Here is a 24371-nt window from a genome sequence, read left to right on the forward strand (position 1 = left end):
ATTTAATCGTAGAATGTAGTTGCAGTGGCTGACACCAGGGGGCGCTACAATTGTGCACTGTTTTGGCTAAAAACCATTAGGTGGATGTACTGTTTTAGCATCACAGACTAAGATACCTGCTAATTAACACTTTCATGCATTATGACAATCTGGATTGGTGAAAGTATTTTTATTCATATTTAGGCATGAAAAAGATTTCTAAACTTCATTTTGTTTAAACATGCTTTTCAAAGACTTTTACAACATCACCTTTGGAGTGGGTGCCAGGTGTGGAGTGACATCAGTGTCCAATGTAGTGGTTTATGTGAAAGTATACCATCAACACTGACAAAGCTATTCAAAGGCTGTTTGCTTGTAACTGTAGTGACCACTGTGTGAAACGGTTAAATAACATCCAATCAAATCCAGCAGTTTCACAGCCTTTAGTACAGTGACCTCACAGCAGCCATATTATTGGTCAAAGGGCTCCGACAGCACAAACATGGTCCAGAGGTCCAGTTCAGGTGAAGCGAGCAGCTACAGCTGCCTTTCACCTCTCGGTTTGCCTCTGGTGGATGTTGCAGGAACTGCAGATTTCTGAGCTTCTAGAGGAGCTGCTGTATATCATTTTATATCAGCATTTGTATATCGCTTACCACCGGGCCCTCTGACCACCACCAGCAGGCAAACATGGGGTTAGTATCTTAGCCCAAGGATATTTGACATGCAGCCAGGAGGCAGCCTGGGATCGAACCACCGACCTTCTGATTAGTGGCTGACCTGCTCTGCCACCTGAGCTACAGCCACTCATATATTATACTGCCTCTTCCTCATTTAAAAAAAAAAAAAAAAAAAAAAAAAAGCAAAAAAAATGATGTCAACCGCCACTGATTTGATCCGCTGAGTTCATTATTTATTTTTCTTTGTTTTGGTTTTAGTCATACAAAGCAAATGATTAGGTTTTAAATTCCCTTTTTGGAGTCCAGTCAGAGGTTTTAATGATTTGTTGTTTAGGCAAGACGGTCTTCAAGATGGACATGGGTGTATTTGTACCGTCGTGATCTCAAAATGATAAGATGTAAGGAACAATCTGGAGTCCATGATGATGAGAGGTGTGATGCGAACAACCTGAGGTGGTACTGGATAATATTACAGCTCACTTTTAGACATGGGCGCAAAGTGCTTCAATAAATCTGAACTTCACTGAAAGGTGCATTACTTTAAAGTCGATTCTGGATGAAAGCCAGTGAAGGACGACTGAACCGGCTCTCAGGTTTGTACTTTTTTGCTTGTTTTTGTTTTTTACTGTCGCGAAGTTAAAAACTAAACAAAAACAAAACGCACGCGAGAGTCGATGTAACGTTACTTAAACAGGGTGACGTATGATTGACAGGAACTCTAATCAATGAGGAAACGACGGCGACAAAAACCAACGAATCGGTTGCCTAATGTAGATAAGTGGGCGGGGTTTGCGTTTAGTGCGCTCGTTTTAATTACCGGGGTGGGCCTGGTGAGTAGGGACGTAGCGTGGAATTTGCCGCGTCAGGGCAGCTGAGCGCTTACGTCACAGGGATGGTCATTTACACGCAGTCCAAGCTGCTCCGCTCATGATCGCGTTCGTTTGAATTTGAACTGGAATCCGTGGATCGGGCCGCCCGCCACAGTGGGGCCGCATCACGTGGGCGGCGGGACCCGGGTGCGGTAAATCGAGCGCACCTGGCGCTGTTTTGTTGTTGTTTTCCAGGTGCGCCGTGTTCGGCCTGTCAAACCGCGTGACTTCGTACCGGGACGACAACACCGGAGTAACGGGGATGCACGTGACTAAAAAGTATTATTTACACGCTAAGCCTCGTGCACGTGTCACTCTGGCCATTTGTGGCGGTTCGTTTGTGTAAAAGTCGCCGTGTCCGTGAGCTAGCGCCGTTAGCCTGCTGCGCTAGCTTACTTTACGATTCTGCGGTAAAACTGCGCCACCTTTGCGGGACGGCGCCGTGTGTGCGGGCAGGGCCAGATCATTGCATGCTAGGCTTCCGCTGCTTTGGCGGCTTTTTGCAGAGGCGGACTCTTTGATGTCATTGTTCGCACAGAGGACGTTTTACCTGTAATCTGTCTACCTGACGCTTTCCCCTCCTTTTTCAGGAGCAGGAGCACCATGAAGCCACCTCCACTGACGCAGTCTCCTCCTGTGCGCAGCTCTGTAAGTACAGGTGACTGCTGGTCTCGGACAGGTGTGTCTGGTCAGCTGACACGCTGAATAAAAGACTTTATTATGAAACTCCAAAATAATCATCACAGGCTCAGATGTGGAAGCTTGTTTCTGCCACTGAAACGTCTTTTTTCCATCCATTTTCTTCCATTTATCCAATTCAGGATTGTGTTTGACCATGTTTGCTCTCATAGGCCGGGAGGTGGGGTACACCTGGACAGGTAGGCAGTCTGTCAGGGCTCGTTAACCTTAAATCTCTGGCCTGTGGAGAACTCAGACTGGGACAGGTTGGGTTAGCGTCTCAACCTTTAACGTTTTCTTCTCTCAAACAATAAAACAACTTGTGGATGTTTGAAACGTGTTTTCATTGGTGGACTCGAGCTGTCAGCTGACACTTCAGCCGCTGTATTTAATGAAACGTGTACTTTTCCCACCTGACCCCTCGCAACCAGCTGACTTTACCTGCACCTTAAGTATGACGTGCTCTCACGCCTCACCTGTATCTGCAGGTATTTGAAGGCGTCTACAACAACGCGCGCATGCTTCACTTCCTCACAGCGGTGGTGGTGAGTCCGCTTCTGCCTTTTTCTTTCTGCTTGGTGTTTTTTGGCTGAATGATGCGCTGAAGCGTCCTCTCTGCTGCTTCCAGGGCTCCACCTGCGACGTGAGAGTGAAAAATGGTGCCGTGTACGAGGGGATCTTCAAGACGCTGAGCTCGCAGGTGACTCTTTTAAAACAGCTGATATTTTGACCTTCCCAGGGGTTCAGACACTCGGCTCTCTCCTGTCTGTGTCTGAGTCTTGAGGCGACTTTTGTTGTGATTTGGCGCTATATAAATAAAATTGAATTGAATTGAATTGAGTCTGCTCCCGTTGGAGGTCTCTTCCTGTTAAAAGGGAGTTCTTCTTCCCCACTGTCACCAAGTCCTGCCCTTAGTGGGGGTTTGTCTTTACCATCACTGAGTCTTTACTTGATGCATCAAACACGCCTGCAGAAGCTTCACTGGTTAAATGGCTGTAATCTGTCTGCATGTGTCAGTGTGAGCTGGCTGTGGATGCTGTTCACAAAGTGAGTGACGGAGGAGGAGGAGGGGGCCAGCCCTCTGCTCCCAGGATCGAGGATGTTACTGACACCATGATCTTCAGCCCCGCTGACCTCGTCACTATGACGTGCCGGGACGTCGACTTGACCTTTGCCGTCAGAGGTAACCGGGCTCCGCCCACGTTTAGATTAGAGCTGCATCTATTTTCTTTAAAAACAAAGATCAGGATAACGCCGCTGATCATAACTGGGTAACGTGATGATCAGCGGCGCGTTAAATGGTTTGTGCGTCGATGCTGCAGAGATGAAGGATCTGAAGTAGTCGCACCAAAGCCTGATTTGTTTTGTGTCTGCAGACTCGTTCACGGACTCGGCCATCGGCTCGTCGCGGCTGAACGGGGAGCACCGGGAGAAGGTGCTGCAGCGGTGGGACGGGGATGGAAACGGAGACGGCTTTGACCTGGAGTCGGACACGGTGAGGAAGCTTTGAATTTACGAAGGGAAAGTTTTACGCTGACCCGCAGCACCCCCTATGCTCTTACTGACCTCTACTGCTGCCTCTGGTGGACGTTAGAGGAACTGCAGCTTCTCTCACAGCTGAACAGACGATTTCACAATAATAATTTCTCACTGAAATGTTTGAAAACCAACGACACAAATCAGATGGACTCTTACCTGTAAATCTCAAACGTGCAGTTTTATTAACAAATGAAGCAGAATTTTATTATTTATTTCAAACTGATGCGTTTGGCTCGTCAGCGCCGCCCTGCTGATTTTGAAGATATTTTCCTGTTGGGTTCACGTGGAGTACCTCGCTGAAATCGTCTCCGATTCATTCGTTTTTTTCCCCTTTGTGTCAGTCGAACGGCTGGGACGCCAATGAGATGTTCAAGTTTAACGAGGAAGCGTACGGCGTGAAGTCGACCTACGACTCGAGCCTCTCCATGTACACGTAAGCAAACAAACCTTTTCAGCTTCACCAGCTGCGTCTGCCAGACGTGAAATATAAAAATGTTCACATGTTGTGAAGCGTCGGCTGCCACAGATTTTAAATGAGGGTCTCTCCTTCCTTCTGTCACGCTTTTCCCAGCATGCCTTTGCAGAGGGGGAACTTGGAGGTGTACCGGCAGCGGGAGGCGAGGGCGACGCAGCTAGCCAGTGAGATCGAGAGCAGCCTGCAGTACCGCCGCCGCGTCTCCTTGGAGAACGACGAGGGAAGGAGCGAGGAGGACAAGTACAGCTCGGTGGTCCGAGAGGAGAGGACGAGCCCTGGGTTCAGCTCCACGAGCAGGTAACGGGAACGCGGCGCACCTGGCGAGGCAGAAAATAATAAAACATTTTAAAAGTGACAAACTTTGCCTGAATTTACCTCAGAAATTCCCAAGAAGTTTTCCCGACCTGAAGCTGCTCTCGCTTCCTGTTTCCCAGGGAGGCGAAGTACGTCCCCCTCCCTCAGAGGGCTCGAGAGATTGGCCCGTCTGCCAGCAGCGTCAGACCCGCGGCCTCCGGCCGAGCGGCGCCGCCTCCCTCCAGACACCTCCCGCCCAGCTGCTCCTCCCCCAAACCATCCTCTGATAGGAGCAGCCCCATGTCTGTCAGGAGCGCCTGCTCTCCCAGCCAATCACGGAGCAGCCCGCCCGCCGCCAGCAGCCCGCCCCACACCAACAACGTTCTTCCACACTCGCGCTCGCACCCGCAGGCGCTAACCGACACCTCGCGCTCGTCCGTAAACGGCGGTACGAAGCTTCTGTGTGTGTGGAGCAGCTCCCTCTTGTGGTCACATGATGCACTAACGTCTGTTTGATCGTCTCCTTCAGTTTCATCCAGAATGTCTCCGAAATCCCTGCAGAGATTCCAGAGCAACAGAACGCTGCGGAGCCCCAACTCCCAGTCCACGCCAGCAGGTACCGCACGAGCACACACACGCATGCGCACACACACGCATGCACTCACGCACACAAACGCACACACACACACACAAAAGGGAATAAAAGCTGAGCTTCCTCCTTCCTTCCTCCTGGACGCTCACCTGTTCCTCCTCTTCCTCGTCCTTCAGCATCTCGCGCTCTGAAACCAGACGCCCCTCCCCAGGATCCTCCGTCTGTCGACCCCGGTTCCTCCTCCCTTTCCACTGTCACCATGGCGACCACCACCAAACCCACTGGCCCCACCCCCCTCTTCCCCGTGGACGGTGAGCTGATGTTTGATTTGTGTCGCGTGCAGCGCCGCGTGCGTGTCGCTCACGCTGTGTGAAACCTGTGCTAACGTGTTCCTCTGCAGTGAGCGAAGTCCTGGGCAACGCCGCCAAAGAGCCGCCTGAAGGTCCGCCCACTCCACAGGACGCCAAGAACAGCAAAGGTACAGAAAGCTCCACCCGCCTGCCTCTGCCTGCGTCTGCCCTCCTCACGCCGCCTCTCTTCCTGTTCGCAGCTCCGTCCGTGACGCAGAGGTCTCAGCTGGAGGAGCTGCGCAAGTTTGGCAAAGAGTTCAGGGTAACCACGGTGATGTCACATGATGTCACCTGTTGTGATGTCATTTTAAAAAATGACAGAAACGTCTGCAGCCGTTGGTCTCACCTCGAGGTCTTCCTCTTTGTCCCTCAGCTGCAGGCGAGCTCCTCCCCTTTGGCGAGCCCCGCCTCTGTAGACCCCCTTCAGGACAGCCCCACCCCGTCCACGGAGTGTTCCTCCTCCTCCTCCTTGTCGTCCCCCAGCCCACCGAGGCCTGTCATGGCTACAGAGGTAGCTCCACCCATCTCGGCACCTGCTGCCCTGCTGCCTGCAGCTCCGCCCGGCCCCCGCTCGCCGACCGCGACCCCGATCGGAGGAGAGCTGAGCGGCGAGCGAGCGGAGACGGCGACGCCGACTGCTGCGTGAGTGAAGCGAGTAGCAAATGTAAATGTGATGGCGCCGTGACACGTGTTCACGCGTCTCTGTGATGTTTTCAGGCAGGTGAAAAACTCGACGCTGAATCCGAACGCCAAAGAGTTCCTCCCCGTGAAAGGAAACGCGGTAAGTCCGAGCTCGCGCCCCAATCGTGTGCTTCGTGCAGACTTCTCAAACACGCCGCTCGTTCTGACTTGCAGAAACCCGCCTCGAACCCCGTCCCGCCTCGGCCGACCCCGCCCAGCCCCGCGCTGGTCCTCCCAGGCCCGGGACAGCCAGGAGGAGGGGCCATCTACAGCAGCCCACCTGCACACTACCTGTCCTACATCTCCCCCCTCCCCCTGCAGGGACACTCCATCCAGGTGTGTTTTTATTTAACTGTCTCAGGGGGCGGGGTTAGTGACCACACTGATGTAACGGCGTCCTCGTCTCCTCCTCAGGCTCCGCAGCTGTATCAGTACACCGTGTCGACCATCAGTCAGGGGAAGTACGCCAGACCCAAAGGTACACGCCGCACTCACGCCTTCACGTCCCTGTGAGGACGAAACGGCGCTTTTCTTTTCCTGCGCCGCTTCCTCCAGTTCAGATCAGGACGCCGTGCGTCTGTTAGTCCTGCAGTTTGATCGTTGGACGTTCAGATTTATTGAGGTTGAGTTCAGTGATCATGGTGTACGTTAGTGACCTCGTGGGTTCTTCTGCTCCAGGGTTGGTCGGGGGTCCGCGCCCGGAGCACCACGGCTCCCCGGCCTCCTCCATGATCTCGGCCTCGGCAGCGGCGCCCCAGCTGGTGGCGTCTTACCCCCAGTCCTACCTGCAGTACAGTCAGGTGATCCAGGCCTTGCCCCCACACTTCCACGGACAGGTGAGTGCAGCATGCTCTGTCCTGTGAGGTGTTATCGTGCAGTCGTCACAAAACGCCGGCCGCTCGCTTACTGCTGATGTGTCTGCGGCGTTTACGGAAACGTTTACAGGAAGTTCACGTTTCGTCTGTTGTGCTGACTTTGTCCTCTCTCTTCAATCACAGCCGATCTACTCGATGCTGCAGGGAGCGAGGATGCTGACCTCCGGGGCCGCTCAGCCGCTCGGGCCTCCGGGCCCCCAGTTCCCCGGGCAGGCTGACGGCCCGCCGGGCCCCCAGCAGGCCATGTACGGTAAGAGAGCTTCAAACACAAATTTATCTCCTTTTGTTTCACATGCAGCTCAGAGTTGCTGCTGAATAACAAGTAAATATTTACTGTAAAGAAGAAGATTCAGTCTGAACGTGTCTGAACAGGACGTTTACAGACTCTGAGGATCTTCACAGACGACTCGACGTCTTTGTGCTTCACACAGATTCGAGAGCTCCGACTGTTCGACTCCTCTGAGATGACGCTGACATCAACACATCAGGAATAATATCAGAGTAGAGATGAGCTCAAATACATGCAGAAGAGTGTAGGCAGGGTGGAGTGGGCGGGGCAGGGTGGAGTGGGTGGGGACGGCAGGTTATTGTGAGAACCCCACCCAGTCAGGTGCTTCACCTCCTCCCTACAGTCTCTCACTGTGGTGTTGGTGGAGAGAGGGGGTTCAGGAGGAGGGTGGAGGAGACCTGTTGGGGTTTCTGTATCAGGATCTGGGCTGACCTCGTCAGTCTTCACTCTCAGAGCATCCAGGGGCCAGACTGGACCCTCAGACAGTCAGAAATATTATAATTCAGATCAGGACATTTACATATTTTTGTATCTATAAAAAGGAAGCTGACACTTTCCAGACTTTATCAAAGGTGTGAGCGTCACAGCAGAGGCCTTTGTGTCAAAGCAGCTGAAGATAAAACACAAAAACATGAAGGAGATTTTCCTGTTCTGGATTTTATAAAAATATTCTGCAGTCGATCAAAAACAAAAGAAAACCATTAATCAGCACATGAACATCACCTCTGAGGTTACAGCAGTTTTATTACAGACACGGTGTTTTGCATTTTGTATAATTTTAAAAATTTCAGTATTGAACAGCAAAAATTAGGTTTTCTTTTCGGAAGTAAGTAAAAGGCCGACAGCCTGTAAACATATGTGAAGCGTAGTTTGGATCTTCTTTTGCTGCTGGTTCGGTCAATATTGTTTGGAGAGATAAACTAACAGCTTCAGAATCAGCACAAAAAGGGCGTGAACACAAAGCTCGACCCGCCGAAACATCAGGATCAGCGAGCTGTCGGCGTTCAGCCTCGACCGTGTCCGTGCCGTCGGTGAGAAAGTCACATCTCACTGATCCTGATGCGTCGGCGGGTCGAGCTTTGTGTTCACGTCTCTGTGCAGAATCCTGTTCCTGCTCTCAGTTACTGTTTTACTGTTTGGTGCTTGTTGAAGTTTTGTGAGGTTTAACCTGAGATTCTGAAATTTCTGGCAAAATAAAATTATATTAAAAAAATCGATCCAAGACAGAATCGATTATTAAAACCCGCCCCTAGTTTAAACCAGACTTTGACCACCAGGGGGCAGCGTTTTAGAGCAGATCGTAGATGTGCACTCTTTGTTCGATCCCCGTTTCCTCAGGCTGCTGTTGTAAATAAGATGCTTGTTATTTGTCTGCTTAAGTAAAGGTTAAAGGTCACTGCGCCATCTTGTGCTTAGATGATGACGTCATCGTGGACGTTTCCTCTGTGGAAACTCTTTAAACAGTGACTGGTTTGACTCACCTGTGTTCATCCTTCCTCCTCTCTCAGCTCCTCAGTCCATCCATGCTCACCACTCGGGCTCCCTCCATCCTCCTCAGCCCTCCAGCACACCCACTGGGAGTCACCCCCCACCCCAGCACACGGCCCCCAGCCCAGGACACGCTCAGGTGGGTGCACTCTGACGCCAGCGATGACTAATCCATCGAATCTGAAGCTTCTGTTCAAAGTCAGGAGAAACTGTGGATAACGCCGACGTCAGGTTTGTTTTTCTAATAAATGTATTTGATTCGCTCCTCAGGTGAGTCAGGGCGCTTCTCAACCTCAGTCCTTGTTTCACTCCGGAGGTCTGTCGGCTCCCACGCCCCCTAACCTGCCGCCGGGCCACGGCTCGCCGCAGGCCGCCTACGCCATGCAGGGATACGGCCTGCCCACGCCCCAGCAGCTGACCCACGGCTTCCCGTCAATCAGCCAGCTCACACAGGTGAACAGGAAGAGCACCTGAGATAAACCGAACATGGAGGCGTTTCTGCCGCTTTAACCGTTTTTAGATTCATGTGTGAGAATAAGTCAGCTGTTCTCCCCGTGTGTTAGCAGAGGTAAACCTGGAGTTCTGGAGGGTTTATCAGCCAAAATAAAAACATTTATATTAATCAGCTGATTAATAACAGGGAGGTTTCTTTCATCCTTGGAGCTCGGCGCCCCCTGCTGTCCGATTGAAGCTTCTCACTTTTCTGTTTGTCCTCTGCAGGCTCACTTAACGGGCGGCATGTCGGGACCACACCACGCCGCCGGCCACGGCCCCCCGCCTGTCATGCTGCACTACGCCCCCCCTCAGCAGGGTGCCGGCTCCAACCCCCAGCACGGCCCGCCGCCCCAGCAGGGGGCGCCGCAGCACTTCTACATCGGACCCGGTCAAGGTGAGGGGAACAAACCTCCCACAGATGAAATCTCAGCTCCTCAGCAGAAACTTTGGTGCTGAGCAAACAAGTCGAAGGTCGGGGGGGTTGTTGTTCACTGAATCATTAGTAAATGAATCAAATCAATGATAATTAGCCTAATCCATCGGCGCCATCGAGCAGGAGACGGTTGGCTCCAGTTGGCGCTCTGGCCTGAATTCCAGCGATCCGGGCTGTGAGGATTTAATCCGAGCTTTTGTGTTTCGTGTCTTCCAGCTGTCCAGGTCCAGGCTCACCCCGCCCAGCAGCTGTCCTTCCATCCGTCTGCCAACTGAAGCCGACAGCGGCGGCGCCTCCACCTCGTAACATTCCCCGCACGCCTGACACGAGTCGATGTTCTCACCTGGATGTTTTTTAAAAAGCAGATCAGACGGAAACGCCTCGCGCGAGGCGAAGTTTCTCGATTTTTAACACGTAGGCAGAGACCGTCTGTACACACGGACATGAAACTGGACTGAAGACGTTCAAACTGGTGGAAACTTTGTGTCCCATTCTTCCTCTGTCCTTTTTACAGACGAAACCAGTTCATTATTAATAAAAGCACTGAAAACGCTTCAGCCTCCGTGAAGAGTTTGATTCACTGTAACCTGCAGCTGGGCGCCGATAGAGTCAGACACAGATTCAGGTTTTCTTTAAAACGTTTAATTTGTAGTTCTTTAAAAAACATTTGTAGTTCTCACACTCAGGTTTTTACAGAGACGACAGCAACTGCACATAAATACATGAAAAACACTGGATGATGAGAACGTTCTCAGGAGGTGTCATCAAAGTAAAGCTCAAACATGGCGCCCCTCGTGACGCGAGGCGTGTGAAAGGACGAGTTAACCAATGAAATAAAACCTAACGTATTTAAGTCAACTATTTAAAAAAGAGAAAAAGCTCTGAGTCAGAGTCACTGGAGAGAAACTGATCTGACGCCTCCTCGCACTGCTGCATTCGTCGCTGCTACAAAAGCGAATAACAGGATCCTAATTTAGTGTTCCCACCTTCATGACATAAATACTCTATGGTGTCTCTATGGTGACGCTCGGGAAACCTGCACAGCGACCAGCCGCCACACAACCAAACACTTGCTGTGTCCCAATTCAGGGTCTGCACGCTTGAAGTACGCATTTCAAGTGTGATTACGTCACCGCCACGCGACGACGGCTGTCCCAATTCGAAGTGAACTTGAAATGCATACTCCGAATGCGCCGTCGATTTCCCCAAATATCAAGCGTGGTCCGATATATCCCACAATTCATAGCGCGGCGGTGGGTGTGGATAATTTTGCCGCAAAATACGGCAGAAGGGAGCGGCCGAAAAGCGAACTGTCAAAAGTAAGTACTGAATATGACGTCACTTATTCATGTGCGAATGTTTAATAACGAAGAACATTAAAACATTGCTGTTGGCCACATGTCGGCAAAGTTATGTGACATTAGTGATGTTTGTACTTTCAGCCTCTACGTATATATCTATATCTCGATATCTATATATAGATATAGCGATATAGAGATATAGATATCTATATATCTATATCTCTATATCTATATATAGAGATATAGATGTATAGATATCTATATCTCTATATCTCTATATATAGAGAGATATAGATATCTATATAGATATAGATATATAGATATCTATATCTCTATATATAGAGATATAGACATATAGATATCTATATCTCTATATCTCTATATATCGCTATATATATATATATATATATAGAGATATAGAGATATAGAGATATAGATATCTATACATCTATATCTCTATATGTAGAGAGATATAGATATCTATATATCATAATAATCTGACAATACTATAATATTGGCCATGTTATATTTACATTACCACAGTGAGATGGTTTTAGTCTCATGAACAACATTAGCTAATTGTTATTTACTAGCTAATCTTAAATGACTGTTCGGTACAGAAATGAAGCCCTTGAATCATGTTTTACAGTCCTGTGGTCTCAGCCTCAGATACTCAACTAATCAAAGTGATGTCATGACAAAAATGAATGACCAACAAAACATTTTTTCTACTTCATTTATGTCACACAATCTCGCATTTCTCGCGGTTAGTATCATGGTTGCTAGGCAACCTGAACAGCGCGTCGAAGGCTAGACCGTCCCATTTCACAAGCCTCTCACTTCCTCACTTCTCGTACTTATAGTACGCGCTGTACGTAGTACGCGTACTTCAAGCGTGCAGACCCTGAATTGGGACACAGCAACTGACTTCCTGTTCCGGTTCCAGCCTGTAGGGGGAGCCGGTTTGAAAATGGGACGGCAGTCTACCCACTAAGGAGGAAACGAAATCGGACTGACGGTTATTACTTTAATTTATTTAAATAAGGTGACGGCTGGCGTGAGGCAGTCTGCGGTCGCTGTGATGGGCTGGCGCGATGATCGGACTCGTCTGCCGCGGGGACGCTCGGCTGGTTGTATTCTGGTTTTATTGCTCTACAAAATTGCCGAGTGTGTAATTTTGCAAACACAAATCCTCACCGTAAACAGATCACATGTCATTTCCGGTCGAGTCGCGCCGCTCCAGGTTCCCGAGTGTAACTGCAGCATAAAGGTCCAAAAACACTCCAGCAGATATTTACACAAAACCAAAGAAGCAAAACTTCCTGTTTGGACCGAGGACGCCGCTGGAACAGGATGGATTCCTCCAGAGCACGGCTGGCATTTACCTGGTTTCCAGGTATCTGATGACCAAACTGGAAGTTTCAAATGTGCAGTTTTACGCCTCCGCCTTTAAAGTCTGATCACACTGACACTGCTGAGCCTGCAGGAAGTGGGGAGGAAGGTGTTTCAGGTCTTCATCTCAGTTTCTTTTCTCAGTCGTTCAGCTTTAAAAAAGAAAAAAGAAAAAAAAACTCTGTGGTCGGACGTCGTTGTGGAGGAAGGTGAACGCTCGATGTGGCCGTCAGTGGTTGACTAGTCCCATCTGAAAAGAAGAAGACAGACTGAGCCGACGTCTCCAACGAGAAGCTGAATGTTGGCGAGTCGCTTCAACTCACAGGTTGGTTGACGTAGTTGGACTCCTCGTACTCGTCGTCGCTGCTCTGAGCGGATGAACCCGGAGTGGACGCTGAAGAAAAGACAAACATCCGACCTTTTATAACCACGTGTTTAAAAAACCAAAACATTCATGAGTTATTCTGTCACAGAGGAGGATTATCGAGGAAGCTTATTGGCTGATGACTTGTCAATCAAAAGAAGACTTTACTTTGATAAGTCGCACGTCGGGGGAAGGTACCGGATAGTTGGAGCATAGCGTCAGGTGCATGGTGCAATATACCTATTGGTGCCACGTTCTCATAGGGTTTGTCGTCGTCGTCGTCGTCTTCTTCTTCTGAGCAGAGAACAGAGGAGGCGATGCAGCGTGATTAAAAATGAATTCTGACGTTCAGACGTTTTAAAACTTGTCATACTTTCCTGTTTTGTTTTTGTTTTAAATAAAAGGAAAAGAAACGTTTGAAACGCGTTGAAGCTGAGATTCAATCGGAAAAAGAACAACGATGTTGCCTTACCATCGAGGTTCACGTAATTATGATCTGTGAAAGAGCACAAACAGCTGATGAGTCCACATTCTGTTGACTCCCCAACGTCCGTGTTTTACGACGAAGGATCCAAACTGCACCTGAACTGGGCGTCGAGGCTCGGCTCTCGATGTCCGCAGGGACTCCTTTGCTCTCCTCCGGATTGTCGGGTAACACCTCTCTGGGGAAACCACAGAAGAAGAGGAAGGTCAGTTTAGAGCGTCATCACTGAGGTGCAAACACCAGCTGGAAGCTGCACGTGGAAACCTACATGTAATTATCGTGATCGTCAACGTCCTTCTCAGGTTCTGTGGAAAAACAAAAGTCAGCTAAACATCACGTTCCTGCACACTGACATCACAGGGTCAAAGGTCAGTTTTCTTCCTGAGTTCATCCCCACAAGCCCAAGAGTTAAATCTAACAAATCCCAGATTCTAACCAGAGTCTGCAGTCCAGACCAGCTCGCCCAGTCCAAAGAGCTCAACCAGTCCACTACAACCATAACCAGGTTAAAGAGGTCCAATATTAAATCCCAGGTCCAGTTTAACTAATCTCAACGTTAAATAAATCCTAACATCTCAGAGTTAAACCTATTAAATCCAGTCTAACAGTTTCCACAAGTCTCACTGATGAATCGCTTTTGGAAGCCGAGAAGCTTCAAGTCTTGGACGTCAACACCAACAAGACAAAGTCATGAAAGTCAGTCACTAGTTTCTGTTTTTCACACAGAAATGTCACAATATTGAGATTAAAAGTAGATCTTCATCTCCCAGCTGCTTCCTTTAGAGGTCACCGCAGCGGATCATCAACCTCCACCTCCTCCAACCAACTCTGCACCAACCAGTCTAAACTTTTCAGATGTCAGTTCTGAACTGTGGCAGCCTGAGAGGTGAAACATCTCCACGAAACTCCTCTTTCCGAACTCTGAGCTGTCCCTCTGAACAAGCAACGAGCCGGTGTACTCCTGGCATAAAGTCTAATCGTGTGGCTCATCAAAAATGAGACTCAGATGGGTCTGATCCTCTGGACCACGGCTCTGTCTGTGCATCTGACTGATGCTGGGCTCGCTGTGCAAATGCAAATGGGTCTGACTGCAAAAAGAGGAGGGTGTACCCGTACCTGGATTCTCATAACTCGGGTTACTCTCTGCAGGACAGAAATGGAGCAACAGGTTTGGGTAAGAAGGTAAAACAGAAAAATACAACTTAAATAATGCGTCGTCCTTTCCAGGCTCACCAGTTTCTGTTGGGGTGTAAGGTCTGTGCTCCAGTTTGGTTGAACTGTGAAACACAAAAAAGAGATCTGTGCACATCACACAACGATTTCTAAAGCTCTGCACGCTCCCAGGAGAGCGTCTCCTGCTCGCCAACGTTCATCACCTGAACCAGGTGCGCTCATAACACAGACTTACAAAGGAAGCCGCAGGTGGGGGTCAGGTGGAGGGGTTGTAATGATGATGGGGTTCGGGGGTAGGGTCGGCTGGGCTGGAACACAGATCAGTGTTAGCTTCATCATCATCAGCATAGACATAAAGCACTCGTATCCGTTTTTAAGAGTCGTCCATCCTCGGCGAGGACAACTTTAGTTTCTCCTAAAAGCTCAAAGTCACAGTTTCAGTTTTTATTATTTCGTTTACCTCCGTGAAACCAAACCAGCAGATTACATCAGCTAGTTACACTCGTTTTCCCGATCCTCGCTGACCTGCATTGGCGTCCCATCAAACACCGCATTCATTTTAAAATACTATTGCTTACCTTTAAAATGATAAATAACATTGCTCCCAGCTAGCTTACTGAACCTCTCAGCTTGTACACTCCTAGCAGAGCACTGAGATCAACGGGCCAATTGCTCTCAGTGCAATTCAATTTTATTTATATAGCGCCAAATCACAACAAAAGTCGCCTCAAGGCGCTTCATAGATACAGAGAAAAACCCAACAATCATATGACCCCCTATGAGCAGCACTTTGGCGACAGTGGGAAGGAAAAACTCCCTTTTAACAGGAAGAAACCTCCGGCAAGTGCAGCCTGGGTCTCGGCTGAAGGCCAGAGGTGATCATGCTTTTTCCATAGCTGCACCCGAACTGGAATAATCGTCCTACTGCTATTCACCGAATCAGTTGTATCTTTTAAATCGTGATTGAAACCCATTTATTCAATCTAGCCTTCCCTAGTTGGTGCCTGTATCCTGCAAATGTTCCCTTACGTAGTTTTAATCATTTTATTTTATTGCTGAATAATCTGTGTTTTGTATTTTACACTGCGCTGAGGCTAATTAGTGCTCTCCACCTGTTGGTGTATTTGGACCCTGTTCTGGTTCCTATCTCTAATTTATAGTATTACTATGAAGCACTTTGGTGTACCGCTGCTTTTTAAATGTGCTGTACAAATAAGGTTGTATTGTATTAGTTATTTTATTTGAAGTTAGCGTTGATGTTAAATGTGACCACAGTTTGAGGGTACGCACACAGACCAAAGCTCAGGCTGATTTCAAAGCTTACCAACGCTGATGCTGCCGCTCGCAAGGCTTCTGGAAGTTGGCATGGAGAGAGGAGCTTAAAGAGACGAGCAATAATGAGACCGATTATTTTGAAGTGTGAGTCACGCAAAGCTGCGCAGAGTAAAAACACAGAGGTGCAAATGTGAAGGTGATGAGTGGCCGACATCACTTCGTATAACAGCAGAATCAACCACGTGTTCGTGGACCGTTGGTTTGAGCTGATGTTTCAGACTCACCTGGATGGATGACTCTGAATTCAGGTGATCTGAAAAAAGAACATCGTCGTTTTTATGCTTTGACTCATCAATGAAAAGTTTCTCTGTGATGCAGACGGAAACACTTACGTGTACTCTTCTGAAGCTGTTTGTTGGATGGACCCTGATGGGCGAGAAAAGAAAGATTATAATGTGTCAGTAGCTCAAAGCAGAAATCTCAGACGACGCTGTGCTGGACACGATGGGTGTGAAAGATCTGAGCCAGAGATAAAAGGCGTTTGTGAAAACCACAGGGTGGTTTGTGCTCGAGTCAGGTCAGCCTGTGGTTAACAGCGGTTAGCCGCAGGTTGATACAGTGTCAACTGCAACTTTCACCCACGCAGTGGACCTTTGTTCCTGCAGTCCAAACAGATGACGGCCAGGAGGACGATGGAGACGAAGACGGCGGCCGACACGAGGAGAAGGAACCAGGAGAAGTCCATGGTTTATCTGAGAGGGAAAGGAGAAGATCGCAGGTCAGGTCTTAACCTCCGTCACTGCAGATAAGGACTGAGGTCGAGTAACTTCAGTTATTTAAAGCAGACTTTGATCAAACCTGGAACAAACGATCCTGAACTTTATCAGATGTGTTTGAGCCTAAATGTTCAGAATCTGAAGTTTACTTTCACTTTGTTATCAGTCATCAATCTGCACAGCAGGAAACCAAACAGCTTATTGTTGCACCTCCTCTGAGGTCTTCCTCGTCATCATCCCCCCTCCCTCCTCTGCACATGCTCAGACCGTCTCAGCCTCTCTGACTCTGAGCCGTCCCCCTCACTCCCAGTGAACATCTGAACAGCTGCTATCGATCTAATCAGTCAACAAATAAAAGGATATCCTGTTCACAGAAGCATTCACATCATCTGGTGCGTAGTGCAGTCCATTCCAGACTGAGTTACTGAGAGATAATTAGCAAAGGCTGGATCGGATGAAAGCAATCTGATTGGTCAAGGCTCGTGGTGACGACGATTGGCTGGGAATTGGTTTTTGCTTTAGTCAATAAAAACTTTAATCTTCATCATGAAATATATAAATATATATAAATACACACACAGTCATGAGCTGGTCATGAGCTATATAGCGTGGCGGCGGCAGCGTCATGGCGTGGCGGCATTTGTCAGGCTGATGGTTTAGTTAGTGCAGTGGGAAAAATATAAATCCACTCTGAGTGAAAAACCTTTTCAGGTCATGTTTTCACTGCTGTTTGTTACTCAAAAGGCTACAAGCTGAATCTCAGGAAACTGGGTGAAGACGAAGCAGCACGTGATTGATTAAACCTGAAAGAAAGAAAATTCCCTCGAGTGAAGGATTCGCTGGCCGAGTGCTTTCATTCTGTTTGGATTAAGAGTAACTCGTAAACCTGTGTCAGGTCAGTGCTGACCCACCTGGGGTTATGGTTATGGTTTGGATTAATCCACTCATTTCAACAGACAAGTGGGTTTTTTATTCAGTTTTTACAGGAGGACAAAATATTGGAGACTTTGTTTTAAAGGCAGCGTCTTCTAGTTTGAGCCTGTTTATCTGAAGCGGGCGTCCGGTGGCCTGCAGAGAGCACGAGCTCTTCTCTGCTGATGATTGTGTTTCACCATTTAATGCTAAAAAAGGAAGCAGGAAGTGTCCCACAAACGTGCACACACACATTCTGGTTAGAATAAAAAACAGAGAGTCGTGAAAAACCTGCTCCTCACAACAACAAGTCTTTAAACGTGAGCATGGAGGATTGTTACCGCGAGCCGTCTCTTCTCTGGAAGTTTGGTGTTTTTCATTCTGTGGTTTTTCTCGCCTTTTGAACACAACAACTGGAAACTTCCACCAATGAAGCTGCACAAACAAGTCAAATTTCCACTGGCTTCAAACACAAAACAAAAGCTTCAGTTTAATTCAGATTTTGAAGCTAAATGTTCAGAAGTCGTGTGATCAAAGCCGTCCTCCTCGGGTTCATAACGCCGACCCGAACTGCGCTGGATCAGACATAAAAACCAGAAACCTTTGTGGTCTGGCTGAGAAACGGTTTCATGCTACATTTCTACATCACTGGAGGAAAAGTGCATGTGTGCAGAGCTGAGGGCTGCTGCACCCGCTCAACTCTGACTGTTACCTGCAGTAAGGTCAGAAAAAAGAAAGGAAAACCTACAGAAGACATGAATCTGAAAAGTGATACCGATGCTTATGATGGGCCATATACATGTTACATCAAATCACAAACACCAAATTCCTGCTGGAGCAACACCCTGGACCCAAACATCCACCCACAGACGTGAAGAAGCATCTTCATCCAGCACAAGTACCGACGGTCCGTCGGTGAGCCCGGACTCTGTGAGACCAGACAACCAAACGAAAGTCACATTTTGACATACTCAGGTCTACACGTGTACTTCATGTAAATAATGTACCGTCATTTACAGACGGCCACAGGAATCTGGCTAACATTAGCTAATATTAGCTAACATTAGCTAATGTTAGCTAACATTAGCTAACATTAGCAGGCGGCCTCTGTCGCTCCACAACAAGTCACTGAAACTGAACAGAGAGCAGTTTACGTTACTGAAGTTTGGTATGGTTTGATTTTCTAAGGCATAGGTGTCAAACTCTGGCCCGCGAAGCCATACCAAATTACTATTAGAGCTGGCCTACTTGTATTATACAGCTAATATATATATTGTTTAGTATTAAGCTTTGCTTGTTCCATATTCAGTTTTTCAGCAAAACTTGTTTGAGTCCATAAGAAAAGATTCATTCTCATATCTGGAGGAAGATTTTGTTTTTCAGTAAATATTAACGTTAGCCCGCGACTTTGTTCCAGGTTTGAATTTTGGCCCACTGTGTGTTTGAGTTTGACACCCCTGTTCTAAGGTGTCTGCAGGTCATTGACAGCAGGTCTCTTTTGCACCAGCACATCATACAAAATACAGATTTTCACAAACTTGTCAGGAACGACCAGGAAAGCTCATCTCACATTATAATCGGACTCATTTTGTCACAACAAGTAAGTTTGAGTTTGACAAACGCTCGTGTGCTCGTCTTCATCACACGAGGCCGTGAACACAAGGAAGCTGTTCAAATGAAACCGGCTGTCCTATTTTCTTAAATAACTGGTGGTTTTTACCTTCCTGAGTTATCACAAAGAACAGTGTGATGCTAATCTGCTCTCAGGGGTGCGTCACACAGGAAGGAAAACCATCCACCACGTGGTGCGACTGACTGGTACTGCTCGCTTTCTTTCCCCTGCAAACCCAAAAGTCTCCAGTAAACAAGGCCAGCCGGCTCCGAACGCTGGAAACACACTTCAGAGGAAACACGATGATGGAAACCCGACTCAGACGAACATCTCCGGCCTCGGCTTCGCAGCTTTTACTGCATCTCACAAACATCAATTCCGCACTGCAGCGAGGAAGGCCGCCATCTTGCAAATGTAGAGCCCGCCACAAAACCCCCCGAAAGGTTTTATTAAACTCTGTCAGCAAACAGAAGCTCGTCTAATAAGGTCACAGCTGTGCAAGGGAAACAAACTGACTGATAATGATCGGTTTTATCTGAGCTGCACATGTTTCTGAGCTAAAAATTAAATATCAGCAGTGAAAATCATGCACCACACCTCAAAGCTCAACATCAAACTCAGCTCATGAATGATTACATCCTTTCATATTATAACATCATCTTCCTAACGATGCTTTAAGTCAGTTTCTTCAACTGCCATGAAATTAATCAGATATGTTTTGAAATCTTCAAAAGCAGGTTAGAAATCTGTCCAAAGGTGGATCTAAACCTAATCCCTGAAACCGCATCAGATCAAACCAAAGATAAAATTAGGTAATTGAATTAGGCTGAAACCAGTCTAAAACCAAGCCCAAAGCCACATCTGAAAGTCACACAGACAAAAGAGACCTCCCGAATTCACAAAAGCTCTGCCGCGTCTCTCAAGATTCTGCCAAAACAAATTTGTTTGAAATTTATTTTTCTTCTAGTCCAAAATAACTTCAGTCAGAAACCAGTCAGTGTAAAGACCAGTCTGAAACTGGGTCTCAAATCACTTTAATACAGAGTCTAAACCCAGTAGACACTGAGATGGTCCGAAGACACGAAACTAGGTCAGCTCAAAATCAGTCAAAAAACCCCACGTCCAAGACCCAGCCCGAGCCCACGTTTGGAAATCAAACAAAAAATGGCTGAAAACCAGTCCTCAACCAGTCTATAACCAGTTATAACCCATTATAACTAGCCTATAATGGTTATAACCATTCTATAACCCATTATGACAGTTTTAACTATCTATAAGCAGTCCTCAACCATCTATAACCAGTTATTCAATTCAGTTCAGTTTTATTCATATAGCGCCAAATCACAACAAGAGTCACCTCAAGGCGCTTTATACTGTAAGGTAGACCCTATAATAATATATATCATCTATAACCAGTTCTAATCCATCTATAACCCATTTTAACCAGTGTATAATGATCATAAGTATCTGTAACAGTTTATAACCAGGCTAAGTCTTTAGCACTAACTCATGAATCCTAATGATTCTTGAGTTTCTGAGATCTTTACGTGATCAGCAGGATTTTTTAACCCTAACATCCTCACATGTTTCTGTTTGTTCACAATTATCAAACTGTGAGCAATAAAATACACAAAAATGTCGAGTGCAGCAAAAATGAAAATGAGAGTTAGCACTCATATTTTCAAAGTGATATAGATATTTTTAATTTGTCAGAAAGTCCAAAAGCTCCAGACTAAAGCCAGACCAGGCCCGAGTCCAGACCACAGCTCTGATGTGTGGAGTTGGACTGAAGACGCTGAGTCTGACTGAGTCAGGGGGATCCTGCGTTTCTCAACAGAAAGTAGAAAAACTAAAGTCAAGTAGAAACACTGCTGCAGGTTTTCTGGCATCATCAGGGTGAACTTCAGGAAGTCACATGTTCCAGTCTTCAGATAAAGTCCTGATAATCAGCTCCGTCAAACTGTCAGCGTGCTTCAATGTGCAGCTCAGACAGGATGCAAACAGGCTTTGAGCTGCAGCTGGAGGCTTACACACCAGCCTCATTTTAACTCCATCACTCCAACGTGTTGCTTATTTTACTCTCATTCACAGCGTTCCAGCACCGCGTCATGAAGGCACCTCATAAATAAGCGTTGCTCACTCACAACTCAGCTCTACAGTTCTAAAACTATGAGATTAAAACATGAGTTTTTTTTAATGTAATCACTCTTGTGTTTGTTTTTATTGTTTGCTGTGAGTGAAGCCATAAACACAAAGGTGTAAGAAAACCTGCCCTCCATGCGCACAACCACAGGGGAACTATTTTTTTGCTGTGCTCTACATTATGTGACAACTGAAAATAAGGTAGGAGGCGTTTTGGGGTTTCACCACGTAAAGAAAGCTGTTTCTCTGAAGTGAAGCTGCAGATCTGCTCATGCATGAAGAACCTGCCGGCACCAGTTCGGCCTGAACTCACAGCAAACCAGGTCACCTGACATCTTGCCCTGCAATGAGATGCCAAACACAGCCGAGCGGGGCTGTAAATGTGGCCCCGAGAAGACTTGCTGCTCGCCGACCGCGACAAACAAAAACCTGAAAATTCAGCTTTTTCTTCTATTGTTTCACATTTCAGAGATCCAGGAGTCGCTGATACGCGCAGCGCTCTGTTTCCTGTGCAGGTAGCGGGTTATTTTAACCACTTAGGCTCACCTGAGCCCTCGCCGCCCATCAGCTAACCTGACTGGACCTCAGGCTAGTTTATATATGGACACCTCTTATTCTCATCTTTGTTTTTTTAATTCTCAGATAAATAGAGAATTTCATGTAAAAGAGAACGAGTGAATTTCACCGCTGGTAACCAAGCAAAAGGTCAAAGGTCCTGATGATGGAGGAACTTTTCTAACACCAGAGCTCTGATTGGGTCTCACACACACATGTTGGAAATGACCTTTCTCTGGGCTGTAAAACCTTCACCTTCAGCACGGGCGAACCATATACGGCCAAAACGAGCCCGCCGCTGAGCCGGCCTCAGTGTTCAGATCAGCAGACCGCCCTCTGAAATCATCGTCAGACGTCGTTAGCAGCATTTCTTTGCAACGACGCACCTTTTGGTGAAATTTTTAAAGTTTAGACTTTAAAACCAGACTGTTAATGAAATGTGCGAGCCTTTTATTGAGATGTGTGGCGTACAGCAGGATCCCGCCCCGCCCGATACAACCTGAAACTCTGTAAAAGAAAAGGAAGAATCTGAAGCGTCAGGTCACCGGCGTTCGCTCGGCATCCAAACGCTTCTTATCGAATTCTTGTCTGTTTGGAACGCCGACAGAAACAACCCGAAACGTCTAAAGGCTCATTACAATGTTTCTGAAAGTTTCGCTTTTCTGTGGCGAACAAAGACCGACCTCTCACAGCGGAGCTGGACTTGGGTTGAACAGGTACCGTCTAACTGATGGATGGTACTATCCAACCAAAAGGCAGAATCCAGGCGGGGGAGGAACTTCAGGAGTGATTCCTGAGATCGAGTGCAATGAAACGAGCACGTCTATGAGAGCGCAGGCCTGTCTCCTGCCCCGGGCCTCGCTGACTAACAAAGACAGTTAATGGAGCCACAAAGTGACGGGAAACTCACCTACACGTGAGAACACGCGGCGGCGGCGGCAGAGGGAGCGACGGTGGAATGCTGGGCAGAGGATCGGAGACGTTTTGGGGCCTGCAGCTGCTCTCTGCTCCTCATGAGGCGACTACTGTAAGCAAACATCCGTCATGTCTGAGGACTTTTCTCCGTCTCTTTCACGCCCGTCTCTCCTCTCTGATGATGATCCGGTGTCTGAGCGCCTCCGTCACTCCTCCGTCATCGCCGTGCCCAATCACCTCCTGAGGGCCGAGCTTCAGGTGTCCTCCTCTGAAAAGAAGACGGACCTCGGGTCTTTGCGAGGGGAGACTTTAGCGTCAGGCAAAGAGGAGCGATGGGGAGCAGCTGAGCTCCGAGCAGAGATCAGAAGTATGAAAGTTGTGCAGAGTCTGGTGAGTCAGCGCTGCTGCGGTGAGCGGCGTGCGTGGGCCGGACTAACTGCCCTCTCTCTCCGTGCTCCTCAGCTGCTGGTGGAAAGTGGAAACCGGAGGCCTGCAGCTCAGAGAGAGCAGAACAAAGTCTTTCACGCAAACACCTCCAACCAATCAGGAGGTGCGACTGCGACACCTCGGCGCATCTCCGGGTGTTAAAAGCTGCAGCGCTGCGTGAACGCTGCTGCAACCGTCTCAACATCCTCCCACCTACAAACAGGAAACCACAGCCTCTCCTCCTCACTCCCCTCACGCAGCCTCTGCTCTCCTTCTGCTCAGCGCTCGCAGAGCACAGAGGGGAGAACGAGAAACCCCGGCATCTCTCGGCGAGGGCGCCGGGGGCTTTTTCGTTTCTGTGTGGGTCCAGTGTGTGACAGCGAGGCCGGGAGCGATCCCACCTCCATCAGAGCCACCAACCAGCTCAGAACACACCAGTAACACACCTGACCTTTGACCCTGCTTCACATCCTTACTGTCAAGGTGGCCCCTCACACACAAACACACACATAAACACACACACAGGCATAACAGAACTGAAACAGCAGCATGTCGGAAAACTAAACGATATTTCTGGGAAAAACACGTCGACTGAGCTGGAAACTCGACACATTAAAGTTTCAGAAAACGTGACGAAACTCAAATGTTTCATCAAAATCATCGAAACTGAAACGAGCAGCAGCAAGAAGACGACCGTAGACGCAGGCCAAGCGACACAAAAACGAAAAGCTGGCGTTCGATTCAATGAGCTGCTGGAAACGTTCGTCCACGTCGACCCCGATGCGGTCATGTCACTGAAACCACCGCTCGTCATCGAGGCTCAGTTTGAACTTCAGCACTGAGCTGTTAGCATGTGGGCACACAGGTGTACCTAATAAAGTGGGCATGGCTGTACTTACTGTTGCAGTCGGGGGTGCAGAGGTCATTTTATTTTTAATGTTTGGTTCTGGTTATTGGTGCTCCCCTCACCCCCCAGCTGGTCGCAGCAGATGGCCCCGCCCCTCCCTGAGCCTGGTTCTGTTGGAGGTTTCTTCCTGTTAAAAGGGAGTTTTTCCTTCCCATTGTCGCCAAAGTGCTGCTCATAGGGGGTTTTCTGTTGTCTTTGTATTATTGTAGGGTCTTACAGTATAAAGCTCCTTCATTAAATAACAGAACAGTTCTTGTCTTTACTACAGCAGTATTTCCTGTTCTTCTGCAGGGCCTTGATCACAGACGAGGAGATGTTTGGGTCACGCAGCTGGAAGCTTTCAGCAGAAACAATCACATACTGAGATGTGTGGCTGGGCTCTGGGTTTCTGTGTGGGCTGTGATCGAAGAGTTTTCGGGG

At 48.0% G+C, this 24371-nt stretch overlaps 2 protein-coding genes across 2 annotated transcripts; one reads left to right on the plus strand and one right to left on the minus strand.

Annotated features, from left to right (window-relative positions):
* The first annotated feature begins 1567 nt into the window (after positions 1–1567).
* On the plus strand, positions 1568–10270 carry atxn2l (ataxin 2-like). Its single transcript, XM_087840159.1, has 23 exons — positions 1568–1807; positions 2119–2176; positions 2695–2751; positions 2835–2906; positions 3224–3389; positions 3583–3701; positions 4087–4178; positions 4317–4517; positions 4655–4962; positions 5044–5130; positions 5283–5417; positions 5507–5584; positions 5657–5718; positions 5830–6098; positions 6174–6237; positions 6312–6473; positions 6552–6615; positions 6816–6973; positions 7136–7262; positions 8810–8928; positions 9060–9242; positions 9510–9678; positions 9934–10270. The coding sequence occupies exons 1-23, from the start codon at positions 1791–1793 to the stop codon at positions 9990–9992; spliced, it is 2826 nt and encodes a 941-aa protein (XP_087696285.1). The 5' UTR covers positions 1568–1790; the 3' UTR covers positions 9993–10270.
* Positions 10271–11522: 1252 nt separating this feature from the next.
* On the minus strand, positions 11523–23093 carry LOC102786119 (uncharacterized). Its single transcript, XM_087840162.1, has 13 exons — positions 22614–23093; positions 16349–16458; positions 16099–16132; positions 15991–16019; positions 15756–15809; positions 14667–14739; positions 14492–14535; positions 13527–13563; positions 13357–13436; positions 13247–13270; positions 12943–13065; positions 12734–12804; positions 11523–12660 (listed from the first exon to the last, which is right to left on the minus strand). Exons 2-13 carry the CDS (start codon positions 16449–16451, stop codon positions 12640–12642), a joined length of 693 nt encoding a protein of 230 aa, XP_087696288.1. The 5' UTR covers positions 16452–16458; positions 22614–23093; the 3' UTR covers positions 11523–12639.
* Between the last annotated feature and the right edge of the window lie 1278 nt (positions 23094–24371).

The sequence above is a fragment of the Neolamprologus brichardi genome, chromosome 4, assembly GCF_056152115.1.
Source record: "Neolamprologus brichardi isolate AB-2024 chromosome 4, ASM5615211v1, whole genome shotgun sequence".
Taxonomy (NCBI): domain Eukaryota; kingdom Metazoa; phylum Chordata; class Actinopteri; order Cichliformes; family Cichlidae; genus Neolamprologus; species Neolamprologus brichardi.

What these genes read in the sequence shown, in the direction of transcription:
- atxn2l (XM_087840159.1), top strand. An exon ending in CTTGACCTTTGCCGTCAGAG is followed by an intron (nt 3,390 to 3,582) that starts GTAACCGGGCTC and finishes TTGTGTCTGCAG; the next exon opens with ACTCGTTCACGGACTCGGCC. An exon ending in ACGGCGACGCCGACTGCTGC is followed by an intron (nt 6,099 to 6,173) that starts GTGAGTGAAGCG and finishes TGATGTTTTCAG; the next exon opens with GCAGGTGAAAAACTCGACGC.
- LOC102786119 (XM_087840162.1), bottom strand. Translation starts at nt 16,451, where the DNA reads ATGGACTTCTCCTGGTTCCTTCTCCTCGTGTCGGCCGCCGTCTTCGTC. An exon ending in ATTCAGAGTCATCCATCCAG is followed by an intron (nt 15,810 to 15,990) that starts GTGAGTCTGAAA and finishes CGTCTCTTTAAG; the next exon opens with CTCCTCTCTCCATGCCAACT. An exon ending in GAGCGGCAGCATCAGCGTTG is followed by an intron (nt 14,740 to 15,755) that starts GTAAGCTTTGAA and finishes TCTGTGTTCCAG; the next exon opens with CCCAGCCGACCCTACCCCCG.